Source organism: Engystomops pustulosus, chromosome 4, assembly GCF_040894005.1.
Source record: "Engystomops pustulosus chromosome 4, aEngPut4.maternal, whole genome shotgun sequence".
In the NCBI taxonomy this organism is placed as follows: domain Eukaryota; kingdom Metazoa; phylum Chordata; class Amphibia; order Anura; family Leptodactylidae; genus Engystomops; species Engystomops pustulosus.
The window spans coordinates 142,282,337-142,301,119 of NC_092414.1; the positions used below are offsets into that span (position 1 = coordinate 142,282,337).

Consider the following 18,783-nt stretch of genomic DNA (forward strand, 5'->3'; position numbering starts at 1 on the left):
GCATGGTGATCACACAGGGAACACACAGGACGCAGGAGGGAACAGATAGGGATCAATAGAGATAAGATAGGAAAAATGTTTTTTGGTGCACACAGTAACGCTCTGCTCATCTCTCCAGCGGTTCCAAACCAGAATGGTTCCGCTAGAGGAAGGAGCTAAAAACACGTTTTTTAGCCCAAAAACGCTGCAATTGGCCAGTCAGGATTGACTGGCCAATCACAGCAATCAGCGAGCGGGACCGATCAGATTGGTCGGTTGACATCGGCAGGAGGTTCTCCTGCCTCACTCACCTGCGTCCCATCATGATGTCACCACATCATGTGATGTGGTGGCACGGGATAGCCCTTGTGCACTTGCGCCCTACGAGTACAGTGCTGAGTGATAATCGCCGGGAGCCAGCACCGTATTAGCAAGGGGTTAATTACTTCATTTATTTGGTAATTTTGTATTTACTAACTTTTTTATGCAACAAAAAATTTGACAGTGACAGAATGCATTTTGTGTGACAGAATGCATTTTGTGAATTTTGTATGACAAAATGCATTTTGTGTGACAGAATGCATTTTGTGAGACAAAATTAATTCTGTGTTACAGAATACATTTTTTGAATTTTGTATGACAAAATGCATTTTGTGTGACAAAATTAATTCTGTGTGACAGAATACATTTTGTTAATTCTGTATGACAAAATGCATTTTGTGTGACAGAATGCATTCTGTGAGACAACATTAATTCTGTGTTACAGAATACATTTTGTGGGACAAAATGCGTTTGTGTGACAGAATGCATTTTGTGAGACAAAATTAATTCTGTGTGACAGAATACATTTTGTTAATTCTGTATGACAAAATGCATTTTGTGTGACAGAATGCATTCTGTGAGACAACATTAATTCTGTGTTACAGAATACATTTTGTGGGACAAAATGCATTTTGTGTGACAGAATGCATTTTGTGAGACAAAATTAATTCTGTGTGACAGAATATATTTTGTGAATTTTGTATGACAAGATGCATTTTGTGAGACAGAATAAATTCTTTGTGACAGAATGCATTTTGTGAGACAAAATTAATTATTTGTTACAGAATACATTTTTTGAGATAAAATTAATTCTGTATGACAAAATCATATTGTGTGTGACACAAAATCATATTGTGTGTGACACAAAATCATATTTTGTGCAACAAAATGGCATTTTGTAGTCAAACAATTATATTTTGTGACACAAAATACATTCTGTTCACACAAAATAAACTGCATCACAAAATTATTTTTGTGCATTCTGTGAAAGTCTAATTGATTTTGTGCACAAAAATGATTTTTGTATTGACAAAAGGCAATTTGGGTCGATAGATATTACTTTTGTAAGCACAAAACAGTATGAATTCTGTGATCACAAAATTAATTTTGTGCCACTGAACACATTTTGTTGCCCTGCTTAGGCAGGGAAAGCAATGCCTCTATGTATTGCTCTATATACAGCTAACCCTATGCATAGGACCACGGGTAGAGATAAGAATACATAAACAAATTAATGCCAATTACTAGCTGACTTTGGCGCTCAAGTACATTCCCTAGGAGATCAATGGATCATGAGCACATAATATCATTTAACAGCATTTACCTTTTATTATAGAAAAGGAAGGTTTGCAATATATAGTCAGATCTTTCAGTGATATCAGGGAAAAGAACTGTCCTTATCAGCTTTCAAAGTCTAAGTTAATAAACTAGCAAGTGAGATGTGTCATTAGTTTCAGCACAGGGATGTAAACACTTCTCCAGACTGCTGACCATTTCTTTTTTGCAGAACACACTTTGTGACCTGTTCCTATTTGACATTTGATTCATAATCAGGTCACATAGTAAATATCCAACAAGTACCCTCTATGATATGTTTGTACTACTCTGAATCATATAATTGATTGAATAATTAGGAAATCATTGAAAACATTAATTATAGGATTGTGCACAAAAATATTGGTCAATCACTGTTCAGGACCACCTTGCCCTTAAAAAAAGAATTTTCCAAAAGAGTTTTCCAGTAATTAATTTGAATGAGGTTTCTTAGTATAGATCCTCAATATCAAATATGTGGGGGTCGAACCCCAGCAACACCTCCTAACAATAGTTTGCAGCCTCCAGAGCCAGAACTCACAGGGAGCACAGAACCTTTCTTTGTATAGTGGCTGAGCTGGGTCAGCTCCGGTGGTGCTAGGGGTAGTTGAGAACAGCTCTCCCCACCAGTCTAAAATATTTGATTAGGGCAAAACTTGAAAAACTTATTTGTCATCAGTGACTGACATTTGTCTTTCTGTGGACACTTACAGGGGATTTTGTCAATAATTGAGTCAGACCCCACAGCGGACCAAGAAGTACCTGAGTTTTATATTAACAATGATCCTGTACACATAGGATACGTGGCTACTAGCCCTTTGTCTGCAAACTGCTATTAGTCTTGACTGAATTCCAGCTTGCCCAAGGGAGAGTTTAGAGGTTCCTTAAACATAGCATGATATTGGCAAATATTTAACTGCCTGAGGACACTGTAGCCATGTTGTAGTTTACATCCTCCATATGCATTAGAGCAAAGCTGGGCACCCTTCTAATTTCCACAGGTGTGACTGAATATCTTATATTTATGGAGTTTTCCTACTCACTTTCACAGATGACAAGTTGGGAGGTAGGAGTGGACTGGCCATGTTAAATCTGAATGTCCAATCCTTTTTTTTTGAGTATCCAGCTTACATTAACTATCACACACTGTTCCATATATACAGGGTGTGCTGACGGAATGACTCCATAACTGATGGTCCAGAGCGCTATGGCTTGATGAGGTAAGTAATGCGAGCTGCCGAGTGCTTCATGGCACTGTCTGCTATATACAGATGAATGCAGGCCAGCATAGTTAGTTGTCTTATGATGGAAAAACTGACAAAACTGGGTACAAGACATCTTGTTGTTGTTTTGTGGTGCCACCCAAGCATTTCAGCCGGTGAGTTGTCTTGTGCTTGTTTTTTTTGCTTAGTATTATATTATTTTAAAGAACTGCATGCATTGCTTTATATATCATTTTAGTGGAGTCAAAAGGGTTAATTCTTCTAAACACAGTATTTGCTTTGTATTGATCGCTTACAAAATACACGTTTTATTGCTTTGGAGATTATGGAGTGCAGGGATATGATCTCTACCAAATACTGTGTTTCGTATCAATCATTGCATAAAATCTCTCCATTGTATGAACCATATGATTGTTTCTGGATGGGGCAGAATCAATGGAGAGCAGCTGCAGTTTACATGATCTGACAGCTGGAAAGTTTATGAGAGAAATGCAGAACTATGAGAATGGGAACGAGCACTTTATATAGATGTTTTTAATACATTTTATTTGAACCAAAAAAATTAACTCCAGTCAAAATTTACTTAAGGGAACATACTGGGTGCTCAGACTTGGTAATATAGTCGGTGTATTGAACCTGTCTACTAGAGTAGGCATCAGGGCCTATAACTGCAAGTAACTTTAGCTCTGGGAATCCTCTTCATCAAGTAAAATAAGTTATCAAAATACAGCTAAAAGCCATTCAATTGATAATTATATGGGAAACTAATAGCAGCGAAATAACTGGTTAATGAACACAGTGTTCTATTAACTAAGCTGTCACAGAGTATTACCCAGCTACAATAACAGTATCAGGTGGATCAAAAGGACAAGACTCATGTATACAATAAAATGTTTCTATGTTATACACAAAGACTAGAGGTATGTCCGGAAGTTACTAATGCTGCTGATGTAGTCTTATGAGTTCCACTACCAACATCCACACCCCCTTTCCTTGGATAACATCCACTACCTTCTTGCTGTGCGGGGTGTAAAGTTCTCCCCCCTCCCACTGAACTTTGCCTGCTCTGTCTGGGCGCTCCCCCCCACCTCCTCATCTCAGATAAATCACCCCCCTCATCACTTCCAGACCAGAGGAATAAGGAGAGCGTGCACATATTTTCCTTCTATCAGGATACAGGTGTCTCCACTACTGCAGCACCTGAAGGGAGGCCACATCCATTATAGGATCAAAGGTTTGTCTTTTTTTTTTTTGGAATCTGGATTCATATTCAAATCATACAAATGTGGATACAGTATTATTAGAAACTTTTCAGGATATTCTCAGAATGTTCAGCTTCAAAACAGAGAACTGGCCATGACTTACAAGTGAAAGTAATAAGAGGAAATCAGAATCAGCTGTCTCTATGAAGTGGGGGCGTTTAAATATGATAGTTCTTAAGTCATTTGTTAGTACAGAACCTGATATCCAAGTACACGAAACAAGGTGTAATTCTTAATGTTTCACCTGTTTGGACTTCCAGGTCCTGGTGTAAGGGTCAGAGTGACACAATGAATGCAATTTGGCTACATTACTGTTACAATTATTCAATCAAAGAAACATGTAGCCAGTTATACCCTTGTCTATCATTGCTTTATCTGTTATTGTGTAGCATCCTTTCCATATGGCTTGAGTGTCTGTATGTCTGAGTGGATTGGTCCATGACTTTGCATTGTATTTATCTAGGAGCTCTCCTCCATTCTGTAGCCTTAATTTGTTTATTAATAACAATGCAAAATCATTTTCATTAATGCTTTGTTCACACTGATTTGCATTTTTCTTGAGTGTCTATAGTACGGTATATGGATTTTTTGCTTAACTTAGAAATCTGGTATAAAGTATAAATACAAGCTGTTTCTGATCATGCTAATATGTAAAAAAACTATTTGAATTCATTAAATGTTTTCAGTTAGCTTATATCATAGAACTAATTTTAGGTTCTTTTTTGTATTCCATAACCCCACATACTCTTCACCCTCCTCTCTCTCTCACCCATTGATCGTCTTACATCCCAACATTCAGTGTTGAAAGAATTATAACCCATTTTATTAAAAGCCTAGCACTACTTTCACCCCACAAGCAAGGGAGGGGGATGTCATTAAATAGTAGGGGAGCTGCTCCCTAGTGGTGATGGATAGGGGTAATGTAAAGGTAACTCATAAATTTACAAAAAAGCATCAATTCATTTCCAGAATGACCACCATTACATTACTGATGAGATGTAAGTAGTTAGGCAGTAGGAGTAGTAGGCATTGAGAGATAACTTAGCTCTACATAGCCAATAGTATTCATGAGTTGCCACAAGAACAGCAATAATACTGGGCAAATATGGATTAACATTAAGAGATTCATTGAGTCATCTATTGTAGCTTGGAAAGCAAAGAATAATCCTAATATGTATCTCAAATATGTGTTTGGACATATTATACCATAAAAATGGTGCTTTAATAATTCACAAAAGCACTAGTCGGAGACCATTACCGGTACATGTTGTTATTTCAAGGTATTTAAACCTCCCTTTTACTGGACATCATGTGATGTTAAATTCCGGGTGGATAGCAAAATGATAAAAAGGATTATACATGTGCATACATTGTAGATATCAAGTAACACCTACATAAAATCCCACAAACTATAGCATTCCAAAACAATGGCAGCCTGACCCCGCCCACCTGACAGTCGAGAGCATATTTAAAATATTGCGCAATGAAACAAATGCTTCCTGGTGAACGGTAAGGGCTACATAAAAAATGCACTGAAATCAGTAGAATGATATGTGTTTCAGGATCCAAAGAGTTGGAATTGGTGAAGCTGAATTCCCATTAACACCTCTGTTTGCTTCCATGCCAAGCCTCTTTACTTTTCCATGCCTGCTGTAAAAGTGATAACTTCTGCTCCTGCTGCCTTCTAGGGAACACCAGATTTAAACCCTTGACCACAGTGGAAATGTACACTGGAAAGCCAATACAACATCAAACTTTGTTATTACACAGAATGAAATGGAGTTTCAATCCTAGATGTCAATCCTAGATCTTACGTCTTACTTTACTCCCATCTTGGGATCTTCTATACATAATTACCATACATTCCAGGTACTCACCAAAAGTAAAAAAAGAAATCAAAGAAAAGTCAATGTATTGATGTAGATCATATCAGGCCTGTGCCCCAAGATACATAAAAGACACTGCCAGTAATAAATATAAGTAATAAAATCTTCAATAACTGGATGATAACAAAGCTTTGAGGTTGAGTAAGTCTGAACAATCAGAGTTATTGTTAGGACATCACTGGTGAGGTCTGTCCTCATGTGACATGGAGGATTGTATAAATTAGTACTCTCCGATTACTAATGAGCTGGTGTGAGTCAAGTTGGTTTGCCACTAAAAAGGGAATTAGGCATCTGAAAAGAATTGGAAAAGTTAATGTTTTATAAGTGCCATAGGTCTACAATATGACTTCTCACCTTTTTTAGATACATTTTGCCTGTTTATCGACAAAGTATTTTTCATTTTTCTAAACTCTATAGTTTTCTACAAGTCTCTCTGACATCCCATGCAAAACTTTCTATTACGCTGTCAATTTCTGATCCTGGGGGAATGTATGTAATCCCCTAAACAAAAGGATGCTGTGCGGGGCAGTCAGCTGAGGCTATATAAGGTAGAGTTCTTCTTGTCCAACTACAGGAGCAGTAAGTAGGAGGCAATATGTCAAGTCTAGAGGGGAGCCCTGAACCAGGACAAGATGACCTTCTATATGATGACTGGTATATTGATGATCCCCTAGAACCAACACTGCCACCTCATGAGTAAGTAAAACTTTTTTGCCTTTAATAGTGTCTTCAATAATAAAAAAATATCTTATGCATGACTGAGGATAAGTCCACATCCAAGTGATGTCCCTTTTGTTGTGCCATTGCATTATTTATAACTGTAGAAATATTGTAGCAGCCCACATTATTTTAGCAGTTGTTAATAATGGAGACATTACAAAAGTTTGACATCCTAATTGGAAATGAAAGGTGAACAGAACACTTTCCACTCACTTTCCATATTTAGTTTCAGTTATACTCTCCTATGATGGGAAAAGGGATAATGATGCAAATGTTAACTGCGCCTGACATGAAGAACCACTTGTAAAATATACCGTACCAATGTTTCATTATTTTTCTCCTAGAATTATCTTACCATGCTCCCCAACATTGTCTGATGGATTATACCACCTTATTCTTGCACCTGTATCTGTGAGTGTATATTTTTTCTTGTTTTTGTGTTTACGTCCAAATTATATTTTCTGCTCCTCTCGGACATACCAGGTGACAACATTGTGGTTGTCTATTATCCCTCATCTATAGTACTTACACATGAGGTAACTGAGGGCCTGTATGGATCCCTCTAAAGCTAGATGGTCTGGTTCTAACTTAAACTATTTCGCTTACTATTAGTTTTCTCTGGCCTTTACTCTTATTAAGGTCATTTAAAAGAATATACAACATGAATACAACACAATGGGGGTCATTTATCTTTAATCAGGACATTGGTGTGCCTTTTTTTTTTGTTTGTTTTTTTCCGGGTTTTGGACTTGTTTGATTTAACTTAGGGGTTGTTATACCAAGCAGCTGAGTCTGTGGGGTTTTTTTGCAACTTTTTATTAAAAAGTCGCACAAAAGTCTCAAACTCTTCTGCAAATTCTTCTAAAGATTTTTTTCTAATTTTTTGGGAATTTTTAACCTCTGTTTGCACCATATGCAAATACTTGTGTGGATAATTTTGCTAGGCGAGTGGAAAAGTCTCTAATGTACCATAAAAAGTTCCAAAAGTAAGCCAAAAACAAGATACAATTCTAAGATAAATGACCCCCAATAAGTTGCATCTAAGATCCATCTGTGCATTATCATGTACAGGAATAAATCTATATTTTCTATAAATTATCACAAATTTGGCCAATGACAATGGAATATTTCCTACTAAATGAGGGCAACTTTTTGGCATCTAAAAACCAAGCCCTGTATATTGGTGATCCAGTGATCATGGAGGGCATTGTAGAAAGCTCTTGAGATGTTGAGTTTGAGTTTGACCTTATCATTTACTGTGTTAACACCCAGAAATATTTCCAATAGATTTTTTAATACTACTTTTAAAATACTATTTTTAAATTCTACTAGCTAAGATTGATTGACTTTTTCGTCTGATTATCAAATTTATTCTAATTTCTTTATTGGTTGAACTTGATGGGCATATGTCTTTTTTCAGCCATACTAACTATGTAACTATTATGCACCACATATATCCTTTACTTCCAGCTGTGTATATTGCTGTTTCTAAGCTTCCTGGTTCGAAGACGAAAGCTTTGCACCTCCTTCTGTTGGGGCATCCCTGGTATACTCAGGTATTTTCTTGTCATGTATTTTCTACTCCCTGGTAAAAAAAAAAAACTTTTCCCACTCTCACTCTCTTTTCGCTATTATACTTACTTTTGCAGTCCTCTGAATCTCCTAGAAGACTCTGGCAACAACTGGGTACCCTGCGCAGCTTTTGGGTTGCTGTTTTCCTCGATCTTTCGGATGTTTTTAGACTCTAGTACTCTCAATTTCATTGCAAACAGTGATGGGTCTCACAAAGGTAAATTTGCTTTAAATATTCATATCTGTCTTCATAAAGTTTTACAGTTTTATTCCTTAATTGAAGGGTAATTGCATAACTATGGGTTGGCTGCAACAACAATCACAACTGGCTCCTACAGCTTGACATAGGGTAACTAACTATAAGAAAATAAAGATAAAATGAAGTGTCCATTATATTTTTCTAATTGTCCTTTAATGTTCTAATATATAATAATGTATGCTTCTGCCTACCGACCCTAGTATTAATTATGTAGGTATTTACATAAATAACTAAATAAATCTTTATTTTATTTGATAGTTCTATCATATTCCACAATGCTTTACACATCATGGGGGACATATGCTAATAAAATAAGACATTACAGGGCAATAACATTGTCATATAAAGCAATAGAAGTGAGGCCCCAGCTCACCTGAGCTTTTGGTCTATGAGGTAGAATTTTCAATATATGGAAACTTCTAGATTGTTTATATTGTTTGAATATTTGTGATCAAACAACACACATTAATATTATTATTTTTTTAAAATGTAAAAAATGTACAGTAGCAATGAAATCACTTTGCTACAACATGTGATGTAGGATACACTAAGCATTCAGTATTGGAATTTGTGTTTGTGGTTTTTCTTTGTATTTTTATATCCTCATGTTATGTAATACTGTATATCTACAGATCTTTGGAAAATCCTTGCCCTTTTCTATTATCCTGCACTGTACTATCCACTTCTGTCAAGTTATAATGTGCAGAAAATACCTGGGTACATAGCAGGCACCATCTTATCATGGATGCACTGTGGAGCCTTGATATGGCAGAAGGCAGAATGCCCACAGACACCACAGGTAGGACATTCAAAGAAATGATTGCTAGTTAGTGGAAAGAAACACGTGATGTGCACATTGCTAGATCAGTAGAGTTATATTAATAGAATTTCTAAAGTGCTAAACAAAAATCACAGTTTATGTAATCTTTTTCCATTTTGGAGTATACATGTTGTACAAAAATGTATAATGAGTACAGGCAGTCCCTGACTTAGGGACACCCAACTTACAGATGACCCCTAGTTACAAATAAACCTTTCGGCCCACTGTGACCTCTGGTGAAGTTCTCTGGATGCTTTACTTTAGTCCCCGGCTGCAATGATCAGCTGTAAGGTGTCCGTGATGAAGTTTTATTAATTATCCTTGTTCCCATGACAGTACAAAATTATAAAATATACCTGTTCTGACTTTCAAGTACAAACCTAAAGAACTTATCTTGTACAAAATCCAATGACTGTCTGTATATGTATAAAATATATGAATTTTAACGCCTTAGTAGCGATGGTTGAGAATGGGAACAGAATAAAATATCTTAGGGGATAACCAGGTTACCTCTACACATATTAGATGGCCCGAAAAATCCCATTTAAATAAGTGGATTTATTGGAGAATCATCTTAAACATTTAGCTTTAGAAACTTTTAATCTTTAGAAAAAGAAGATCATTTGTGAAGGATTTACAGAGTTTTGGTGTAATTGGTACCACAGATAACATTAACATTAAGGTTCTCTTCATGTATTTGCACCTAGTTCTACAGATATTACTCCTTATTGGCAACACTGCCACAGATCTTCTGTCTTCTTGTGCTAAGTATCATCTACCCTATGCTTCTCCTTCAAAATCTACGCCAGCCGTCTCACTCCAAGCAGGTAGGTAGCAATCTTCATTCTGCTTAGATTTCTTTCTTGGAATAGAGGCTTATACTGTATGTAATGTGCCATGCTGTGTTTAAGAATGACTGACAGACTGAAAAGATGTCTGGCAAGATTTCTCTGCTCTGTATAAAAATAGAGGGTTTAGTGTGAGCTGGCACCAACCGAGTTCTGTCCTGCTGTGGGTATTAATGGAGGGATTGGGTTGTTGGATTCTATAGGATTTTACACTGGAAAAAGTGTTTGTATTCTAATGTTTAAATGTGCTTTAATGTGTTAGTTTATGTTACTGTATAAAATAGTCATAAGGTTTCTTTCTGTTATTATATTGTATTTACTGAACAAAGCTAACATAGCTAAAATAGTCATAAGGTTTCTTTCTGTTATTACATATATTGTATTAACTGAACATAGCTAACATAGCTAAAATAGTCATAAGGTTTCTTTCTGTTATTATATAGTATTTACTGAACATAGCTAAAATAGTCATAAGGTTTCTTTCTGTTATTACGTATATTGTATTTACTGAACATTTACTGAACAGTTACTGAACTTAGCTGTAATTTAGGGGCACTAGTTTCTGATAAAGGAGGAAATATACAAGAATCTGGGCGAGGGAGATAGACGAACAAGAGATGATGGGATCATTTAGTGATATAGTCAAAAGATTAATAAATGATATAAAAAATAATAATACAATAAGCCTTTATATAGCACCATAGTATTCTGGTTCACTACACATTCTGCCAGACATATACAGGCGGTCCCCTACTTAAGAACACTCGACTTACATACGACCCCTAGTTACAAACAGACCTCTGAATATTGGTAATTTATTGTACTTTAGCCCTAGGCTACAATAAACAGCTATAACAGTTAACAAATGTGTCTGGAATGAAGCTTTAGTGTTAATATTAATTCTTATGACAACCCAACATTTTTAAAATCCAATTGTCACAGAGATCAAAAAAGTTCTGTCTGGGATTACAATGATAAAATATACAGTTCCTACTTACATACAAATTCAACTTAAGAACAAACCTACAGACCCTATCTTGTATGTAACCGGGGACTGCCTGTACAGAGAAAATTATATGAGCAATTTTAAACATAGTCAAAAGGAATGAGGGTCCTGCTCACAAGAACTTATAATCTATTAGGAAGTAAGGGTGACAAAAGAGGTGACAATGCTTGTTTAATGGTCCAGCCAATGTAACAAGAATAGGCAGAAGAACAGGGTTTCTCCCACTGCATATTACTGTAATTCAATTGGTTTACTTGTTAAAGAAGGTTTCCTGTCTGTTTCCCCAGGAGGGTGTACAATGTACACCCAACAAGAGTAGCAAAAATGAACTTAGACTTTAAAACAACAAAACTATCTGAATTGTGTCTTCTTTCAGACGCCACTGAGATTTTAATATTGAGTTTTACTTGCTATCTTGTATAGTATTCATGACCAATTAAATCACTTCACTGGCACATGCAATGCCAATGTGAACCTGAAGTATTTATTATGCCCTATGTAAGAGATAGGGAGGGCCTGAGCTCTGTGACATATAGGTTTATAGGATTTGAAGCAGTATTTCTTTGTAAAAAGTGGAGAACATTTTGACAGCACTTCTAGTATAAGGCCCCTTCTCCACTGGCGTTTTTCACGCGCGAGTTCTGCGCGTGCATTTGACGCTCAGAACTCGCATTGCACTCTGTCCCATTGTATTCAATGGGTCTTTCTCCATTAGCGTGGTTTTGAACGCGCGTGCTTGCGTTCGTTTGCACGCGCGTCAAAATCGCAGCATGCTCTATTTTTGCGAGTCACGCGCAATTTTCACGCCCCATTCAAGTCTATGGAGATGCATCAAGAACGCATTGCACTCGCAATCATTGCAAGTGCAATGCGAGTGCAATGCGTTTTAAACGTAAGGGTTGCTAGGTGACCAGAATAACATTATTTCCCCTGCTCGCGAACGATCATTTAATTAATAAAACACAGTGAAGAACAGTGAAGAATAGAATAAAAACAGTGAACACAGTTAACACAGTGACCACAGGATCATTTAAGATAAAAACACAGTGCAGAACACAGTGCAGAATAGATTACAGATGTTCGGCACATCTGCTTACTTGTCGGGAGATACGCGCGGAACGGCGCGAACAAAATAGCATGTGAAGAACAATATATATGTGTGAAGAACACATTGCAGATGTATTTAAACATCTGCAATGTGTTCTTCACACACATATATATTGTTCTTCACATGCTATTTTGTTCGCGCCGTTCCGCGCGTATCTCCCGACAAGTAAGCAGATGTGCCGAACATCTGTAATCTATTCTGCACTGTGTTTTGCACTGTGTTTTTATCTTAAATGATCCTGTGTTCACTGTGTTCACTGTGTACAATGATTTTATTCTATTCTCCACTGTTCTTCACATCTGCTAAATTGTCGGGAGATAATATACGCGCGGAACAGTGAAGAATAGATCGCAGATGTTTGCAAATTATCAGAAGACATTATTTTTCAATTAAATAACACATTTTAATCCCAAATCATGGTCCCTTTGAAAACTGCTCGAGTCTCCCATTGAAACGCGCGTCAAAAATGCGCCGAAAACGCAAAAACAACGCTAACAACACGCGCGTGAAAAACGCAAAAACGCAAATTACTCCAAGGAAAAATGGAACAAAAACGCAGCCAAAACGTCAGTTTTTCACGCATTGCACCCTGACGTGAAACGCAACGCTAGTGTGCAAGAGGCCTAAGAGTCTTATCCATTGAGCCAGGGTGACTGACAGCCTTCAAGTATACGCACATACACAGGAACATCCGTTCACCCATTTTCATATAGGAGCTTTTATAAGAATTCCACATTCTGGACCTACGGTAATCCTGCTGACTATGCTCCTGAGATGCATAACTGTACTGTGCTAAAACCCTGGCAAATTGTGTTTGAGGGAAAGCTGGCATTGCTGCAGCCCACTTTAGATGTTACCTAAGTCGTGTCCGTGTAAAGGGATTTCAAGTGGGGAATGAAGTTCCACTGAATAGACTCATTGTCCCAAAAATCTGTCCCATGTGATTAATCAGCCTGGTTCCCATGGTGACTGGCCGTTACTTAACACAGACTTTATCTGATTAATTATCAGGTGATGTGACTATAGTCGATGTGTACAATGTTACAATATTGTCCTTTATTTATGAATATACATGGAAATGAACGCAACCTACCATTTAACCCTTGCAATGCAATAGACAAACTGCTTTCAAGTCATTAATGCCAATATATTAAAGGGAACCTATCAGCAAAGTGTTGTCACATACTGTCTAACAATAAGACAATGCTTAGAAAGACATATAGGCCACACTAGCAGCATGCTTCTTTTTGTACATTTTGTAAAAAGTGTCCAAAATACTTCACAATAACAGGACCCCCAGCAATGGCAGTTCCATTCTCACTAATGGGTGGAGCGGCTCTCCAGATTGCTGGGGATCCTGTTCTTGTGATCTGTGTGTATTGCGTCAAAGGACCCTCACCGAACAGATTGTTAGCCCTTTTGATTTGGATATGTGATTACTTGCAAACTTGGTACAACCCCTTTAAGCTGTGACCTCAACTGTCCTTTCCAGATAAGCCATTCTTCCATTAAGAGAAGGCTTCAAAAGTAAATACAACAAATTGAATGAACAGTTTCTATGGCATATATGCTCTAATTTGTGAGAATTCTATCACTAATAAATTTGATCTAGTTTTACATAAGTACTATGTGCTTTTTATAACTATAATACAAGCGTATAGTGAACCACCTTCCTTATATATTTAATTAAAGGAAGCAAGGTTACATTTTTTAGTGTGATGAGATCCTGCAGCACTATGGATAAAGCTGACTATTGTGTCTTGTGTCACTTACAATATTACATGCTTTAAGTATTAACCCTTGTCAAGACTTTTTAACTCTTTCCTTTAAATTTATTTAATTGCTATTTCTTTCCTGATGATTTATATTCTGAACAGATGCAGCATACATACATCAGTCATTTTCACTCTAACCGTACATTTACTAATAGTCCTGTTGGCATAATGTATGCATCATTTGCTGCATTATACCTATTGTGGGTGACAGGCTGTGCTGCATGGGGCATGAAAATTGCTTCGGCAGCTGTTTCATAAGTGTTAATGCTCTCTTGAAGGATAATGCAAAGCTTCTACCAGGCGAACATCTAGAACAATAATAGCAAGTGCACATAGAAAAGTGAGACATTAATTGCATATCATAAACCTCCAAAGCCTGTTGTGTACATTTCTTCTTCTCTGCTATTATTTCTGTACAATGACCTCATGTATGCATATATCTGTTGTATCTGCTGTAACTTCATGTTTTAGGCCATATTACAGAGAGGACAGAGATTTGTTGTATTGTGGCCTCATGTTTTCCACTGTGTATTTGAAGACCACTCTTTTGTGCATTATCCCGGTACTATGACATCACTGTCTTCGCTACCCAAGTACATTAATTGTGTAGTGTTATATCATTGTGCATCTAATGTTTGGGTTGAATTATAATATTGTTTATTATATGCAATAGAAGACCAAGTTTATTTTCTGCACTTTCTGCTCCATTTGCTACGTCTGTTCCTGCTCTGAATACACATGTACAGAAGAGCCATTTCAGGACCTGGAAGGTCCTCAAAAGGTCCTGAAACTGCAGATTGAAAGCAGGCAGAAGGGAGGCATCCTCCATTCCCCAAGAAGCTTAACATATATATGAAGTAATTCCAGACCTATAATATTCATATAGCCCAGGGTCCCTGGCAGTCTTAATCCGCCGTTATGTGCGCCATTCAGAGTCCTACTTTTTATGTACCGTATATACTCGTGTATAAGCCGAGATTTTCAGCACAAAAAATGTGCTGAAAAACCTCGCCTCGGCTTATACACGAGTCAATGATAAAAATAAATACATTAATACTCACCCTCCGGTGTCCCCGATGTTCCTCGCGGCTCCCGGTGGCTCCCGATCCCTGTCGCGGCTCCCGGCGGCTTCTTCACTCTTCACTGGCCGGGAGATTGCGCTGGCCGTCGCACACTGTGATGCGACGCTGTCGCCGCGGATGACGGCGACAGCGCGGTATCACAGTGTGCGATGGCCAGCTCGATCTCCCGGCCAGAGAAGAGTGAAGAAGCCGCCGGGAGCCGCGATGGGGATCGGAAGCCGCCGGGAGCCGCCGGGAGCCGCGCCGGTGGGTATTAAGTTTATTTCTTTATCTGTATAGGGGCTGCTGTATACTACTGAGGGCAGACTGTATACTGATGGGGGCAGACTGTATACTACTGGGGACAAGCTGTATACTACTGGGGGCTGTGCTGTGTACTACTGGGGGCAGGCTGTATACTACTGGGGGCAAGCTGTATACTACTGGGGGCAAGCTGTATACTACTGGGGGCAGGCTGTATACTACTGGGTGCAGGCTGTATACTACGGGGGGCAAGCTGTATACTACTGGGGGCAAGCTGTATACTACTGGGGGCAGTCTGTATACTGCAAGGGGACAAGCTGTATACTACTAGGGGCAAGCTGTATACTACTGGGGGCAAGCTGTATACTACTGGGGGCTGGCTGTATACTACATGGGGGCTGGTTGGCTGTATACTACATGGGGGCTGGCTGTATACTACACCCTCGGCTTATACTCGAGTCAATAGGTTTTCCCAGTTTTCGGTGGTAAAATTAGGGGTCTCGGCTTATACTCGGGTCGGCTTATACTCGAGTATATACGGTAATAAGTTTATCCCTGCACAATAATAACACTTTGTAGCTACACAGTAGTATGGTAAGTATCTGTAATATAGGGATGTAGGAGAATTTTATAGGAGATAGACAGATGATTGAAGAAAAATATGAAAGAAGGCAGATTTTTATATGCATAAATATAAAGTATATAGATGATAAAAAATTGATAGAGACAGTAGAGAGAGATAGAAGATTGATAGGTAGATAATAGATAGGAGATAGATATGATAAGTAGATACATGGACAAAAAGCAGGATAGATAAATGGTTAGATAGACAAATATTTAGTCAAATCAAACAGGTGGGGAGCTAAGGATAAGGGCAACAAATTTGGGTGCCACTATTCAATCCGATGCTCTGAATATGTCATATCCAAAAATTGTACATACAAATAAATAATACATTCACAGATTATTTATAAATATTCAATAGATTTTATTAGTTCATCACATAAAATAATCATCATCACAAAAATGGGGAGGTAGCGACACAATGGGAACCATGAATTAACACAGTGTATTACCAGCCAATAAATAAGAAAAGTATCAAAGACAGACAATGAGAATCGGCAAGGAAACTATGGTAAAATGGCCCAATATTGAGCAGCTGAGTACAAGCATGTAAGTAAAGAGCCAAAAAAGAGCCAAAGTCTAGTTACCATACCGGGGAGAGAGGAATACACTGTGCGACCCCACAGTGGGGTCGCACAGTGTATTTCTCTCTCCCTGGCGCTGTGTCACTGCACCAGCGCTATAGTTACACAGCCAGCACTTTGATGCTGGGGTGTTATTCCAGCTTCATTGACGCATTGAGAGAGGAGACGCCGAGAGCTTCAGATATGAGTCTAATTTGCCTCATCATCAGTGGCATGACTTAAAGCTGATGGGCCCCAGTGTGAAGTCTGTGCCAGACCCCCAACTATAATGTATGGTTTATATGACTAGCTTTCACTTATGGGAAAGGGACAACTTCCTAAGCCTGTTGGGCCTGGTTGCAACCACACCTAGCTAAGTATAACACCCCATAAGGACCTGTGGGCGGTTTTGTGTCCCAAATCCACCTGTCATGTTTTCTCAAACAAATCCTATGCCTCTGGAATAGGGAATAAATGTCTTCTCACTGAAGAATATAAAGTCTCTGCTGCAGAGGTGTCACCCCTTCCACCACATCCAGTAGTAATATATCTGGTTATTTAATTTAAGTAAGTGGGTTCTCATTGCAGTATCCCATACCCATGCTGAGACACTATTTTAGGTGACAGGTCCTGTTTTACATAGGTAACTGCACCCCTGATGCTGCCCCCATTTTGCTGCAGGTGGTGCTGCCTGAGGCAAGAGGTTCAACGATTAATATAATTTATAAGGATACAGGAACATGCTTTACACAAACTATTTTAAACTCATTTACTACTTACTTATAAACCGTGAAGCACTAATGTATGGGAATGAACAGCTCAAATTCTTTGACCCTTTCCAATACCCAAAAATGTAGTGCCAGAATCAAGCTCAAAGCTCATAACATACAAACAGTGTCAGAACCAAGATCAGTAAATAAATATAGCACCAGAACCAAGGTCAGTGCATAAATAAAGCACAAAAACCAAGCTCAGTACATGAATACAGCAGCACTCCAAGTGCCTTACAAAAAACAGTACTGGAACCAAGCTCAGTTTGAATAATGTAGGGGACAACATCAATAAACATCCTGTCCTCCTGTGAAGAATGTGCTAAATGTGGAGAATTCCTTTCATTAGAGGCATAAACAATAGACATAAGAAGCATTATGTTGTAGACTGTACAATGTATTAATAACCAGATACAGTTAAAGGCAGAATATTTCACAAGGATATGTTTTCTATCTTGACTTATCTTTTCAGTAAATGCTTATATTCTCGATGGAACAACAATTCTGGAGCATTTTTCTTAAAATTCTGGATTGTCTCATGCTTTAATCATTTATCTTGAGAAATATGATCCTACCAACAAATGGGTTACCATTCTATCTGTCACCAGGCTGTGCCCCATACATGCACTGACCCCAATCATCCCTGGGTGTCAATGGGACCTAGGTTTCAAAAAGACTTTCGGTAGTACTCAATGTATGGTTGTGTACTGTGGCTGCAGCTCTATAGTCAAAATGAATTAGGCCTGGCCATATATTTCAAAAAGGAATAACATCAGAATATCATAACACAAAGTAATCGCTATAAAATTGTTAGGTGTTACATTAAATCCAGTGACTCACAGATGACATTTGCGGAGAGGTTCTGTTTCAATTTCTGCTGCCGTTACCTTAGTGATTATAGCATCTTTTTTCCATTAACATCTTACCCTGCGTAGCATATAACAATCTTAGATTCTGCACTTGCTCATAATCTTTTAGCTTCTTTATATAAACTCCGGTCCTGCTTTTTACTATTCATACTGTCCTCCCAAGTACACATTAAAATATTAGTTGTATATAGACAGAGCCTTGCTGAAAATAATGGTGCAAAAATATAGCTCATTAATACATGTCACACCCAGTGGCATCAACAGTTATCAATGGTAAATTTACAGCATTGCAGTATATGGAGAAATTGCTAGTGCCTCTGTCACACTGTTATAGATACTTCCCAATGACATACAGACTCCAGGCTGCCATGGGAACAGACTGTCCATCCCTGATGATGTCATGGGAAGCGACAAAAGAATTTAAGATGCCGGCATTTACCTGCCACTGGCAGCTTTTCCAGTGTCAGGTAAATGTCAGGAAATCTAGCATTTGCTTTTATGCATTATGAACCAAACATACCGTGAGAATGCTGGAGCTA

The 18,783-nt window shown here is 38.1% G+C and overlaps 1 protein-coding gene across 1 annotated transcript in view; it reads left to right on the forward strand.

Annotated features, from left to right (window-relative positions):
* The first annotated feature begins 3,953 nt into the window (after window positions 1-3,953).
* The window catches only part of STRA6 (signaling receptor and transporter of retinol STRA6), a 62,752-nt gene continuing 47,922 nt past the window's right edge, over window positions 3,954-18,783 (forward strand). The window contains exons 1-7 of the mRNA XM_072147847.1: window positions 3,954-4,071; window positions 6,560-6,681; window positions 7,050-7,116; window positions 8,176-8,261; window positions 8,355-8,494; window positions 9,169-9,335; window positions 10,064-10,183. Of these exons, the coding sequence (XP_072003948.1) occupies window positions 6,581-6,681; window positions 7,050-7,116; window positions 8,176-8,261; window positions 8,355-8,494; window positions 9,169-9,335; window positions 10,064-10,183 (681 nt within the window). The 5' untranslated portion in view covers window positions 3,954-4,071; window positions 6,560-6,580. The remainder of the gene's footprint in view (window positions 4,072-6,559; window positions 6,682-7,049; window positions 7,117-8,175; window positions 8,262-8,354; window positions 8,495-9,168; window positions 9,336-10,063; window positions 10,184-18,783) is intronic.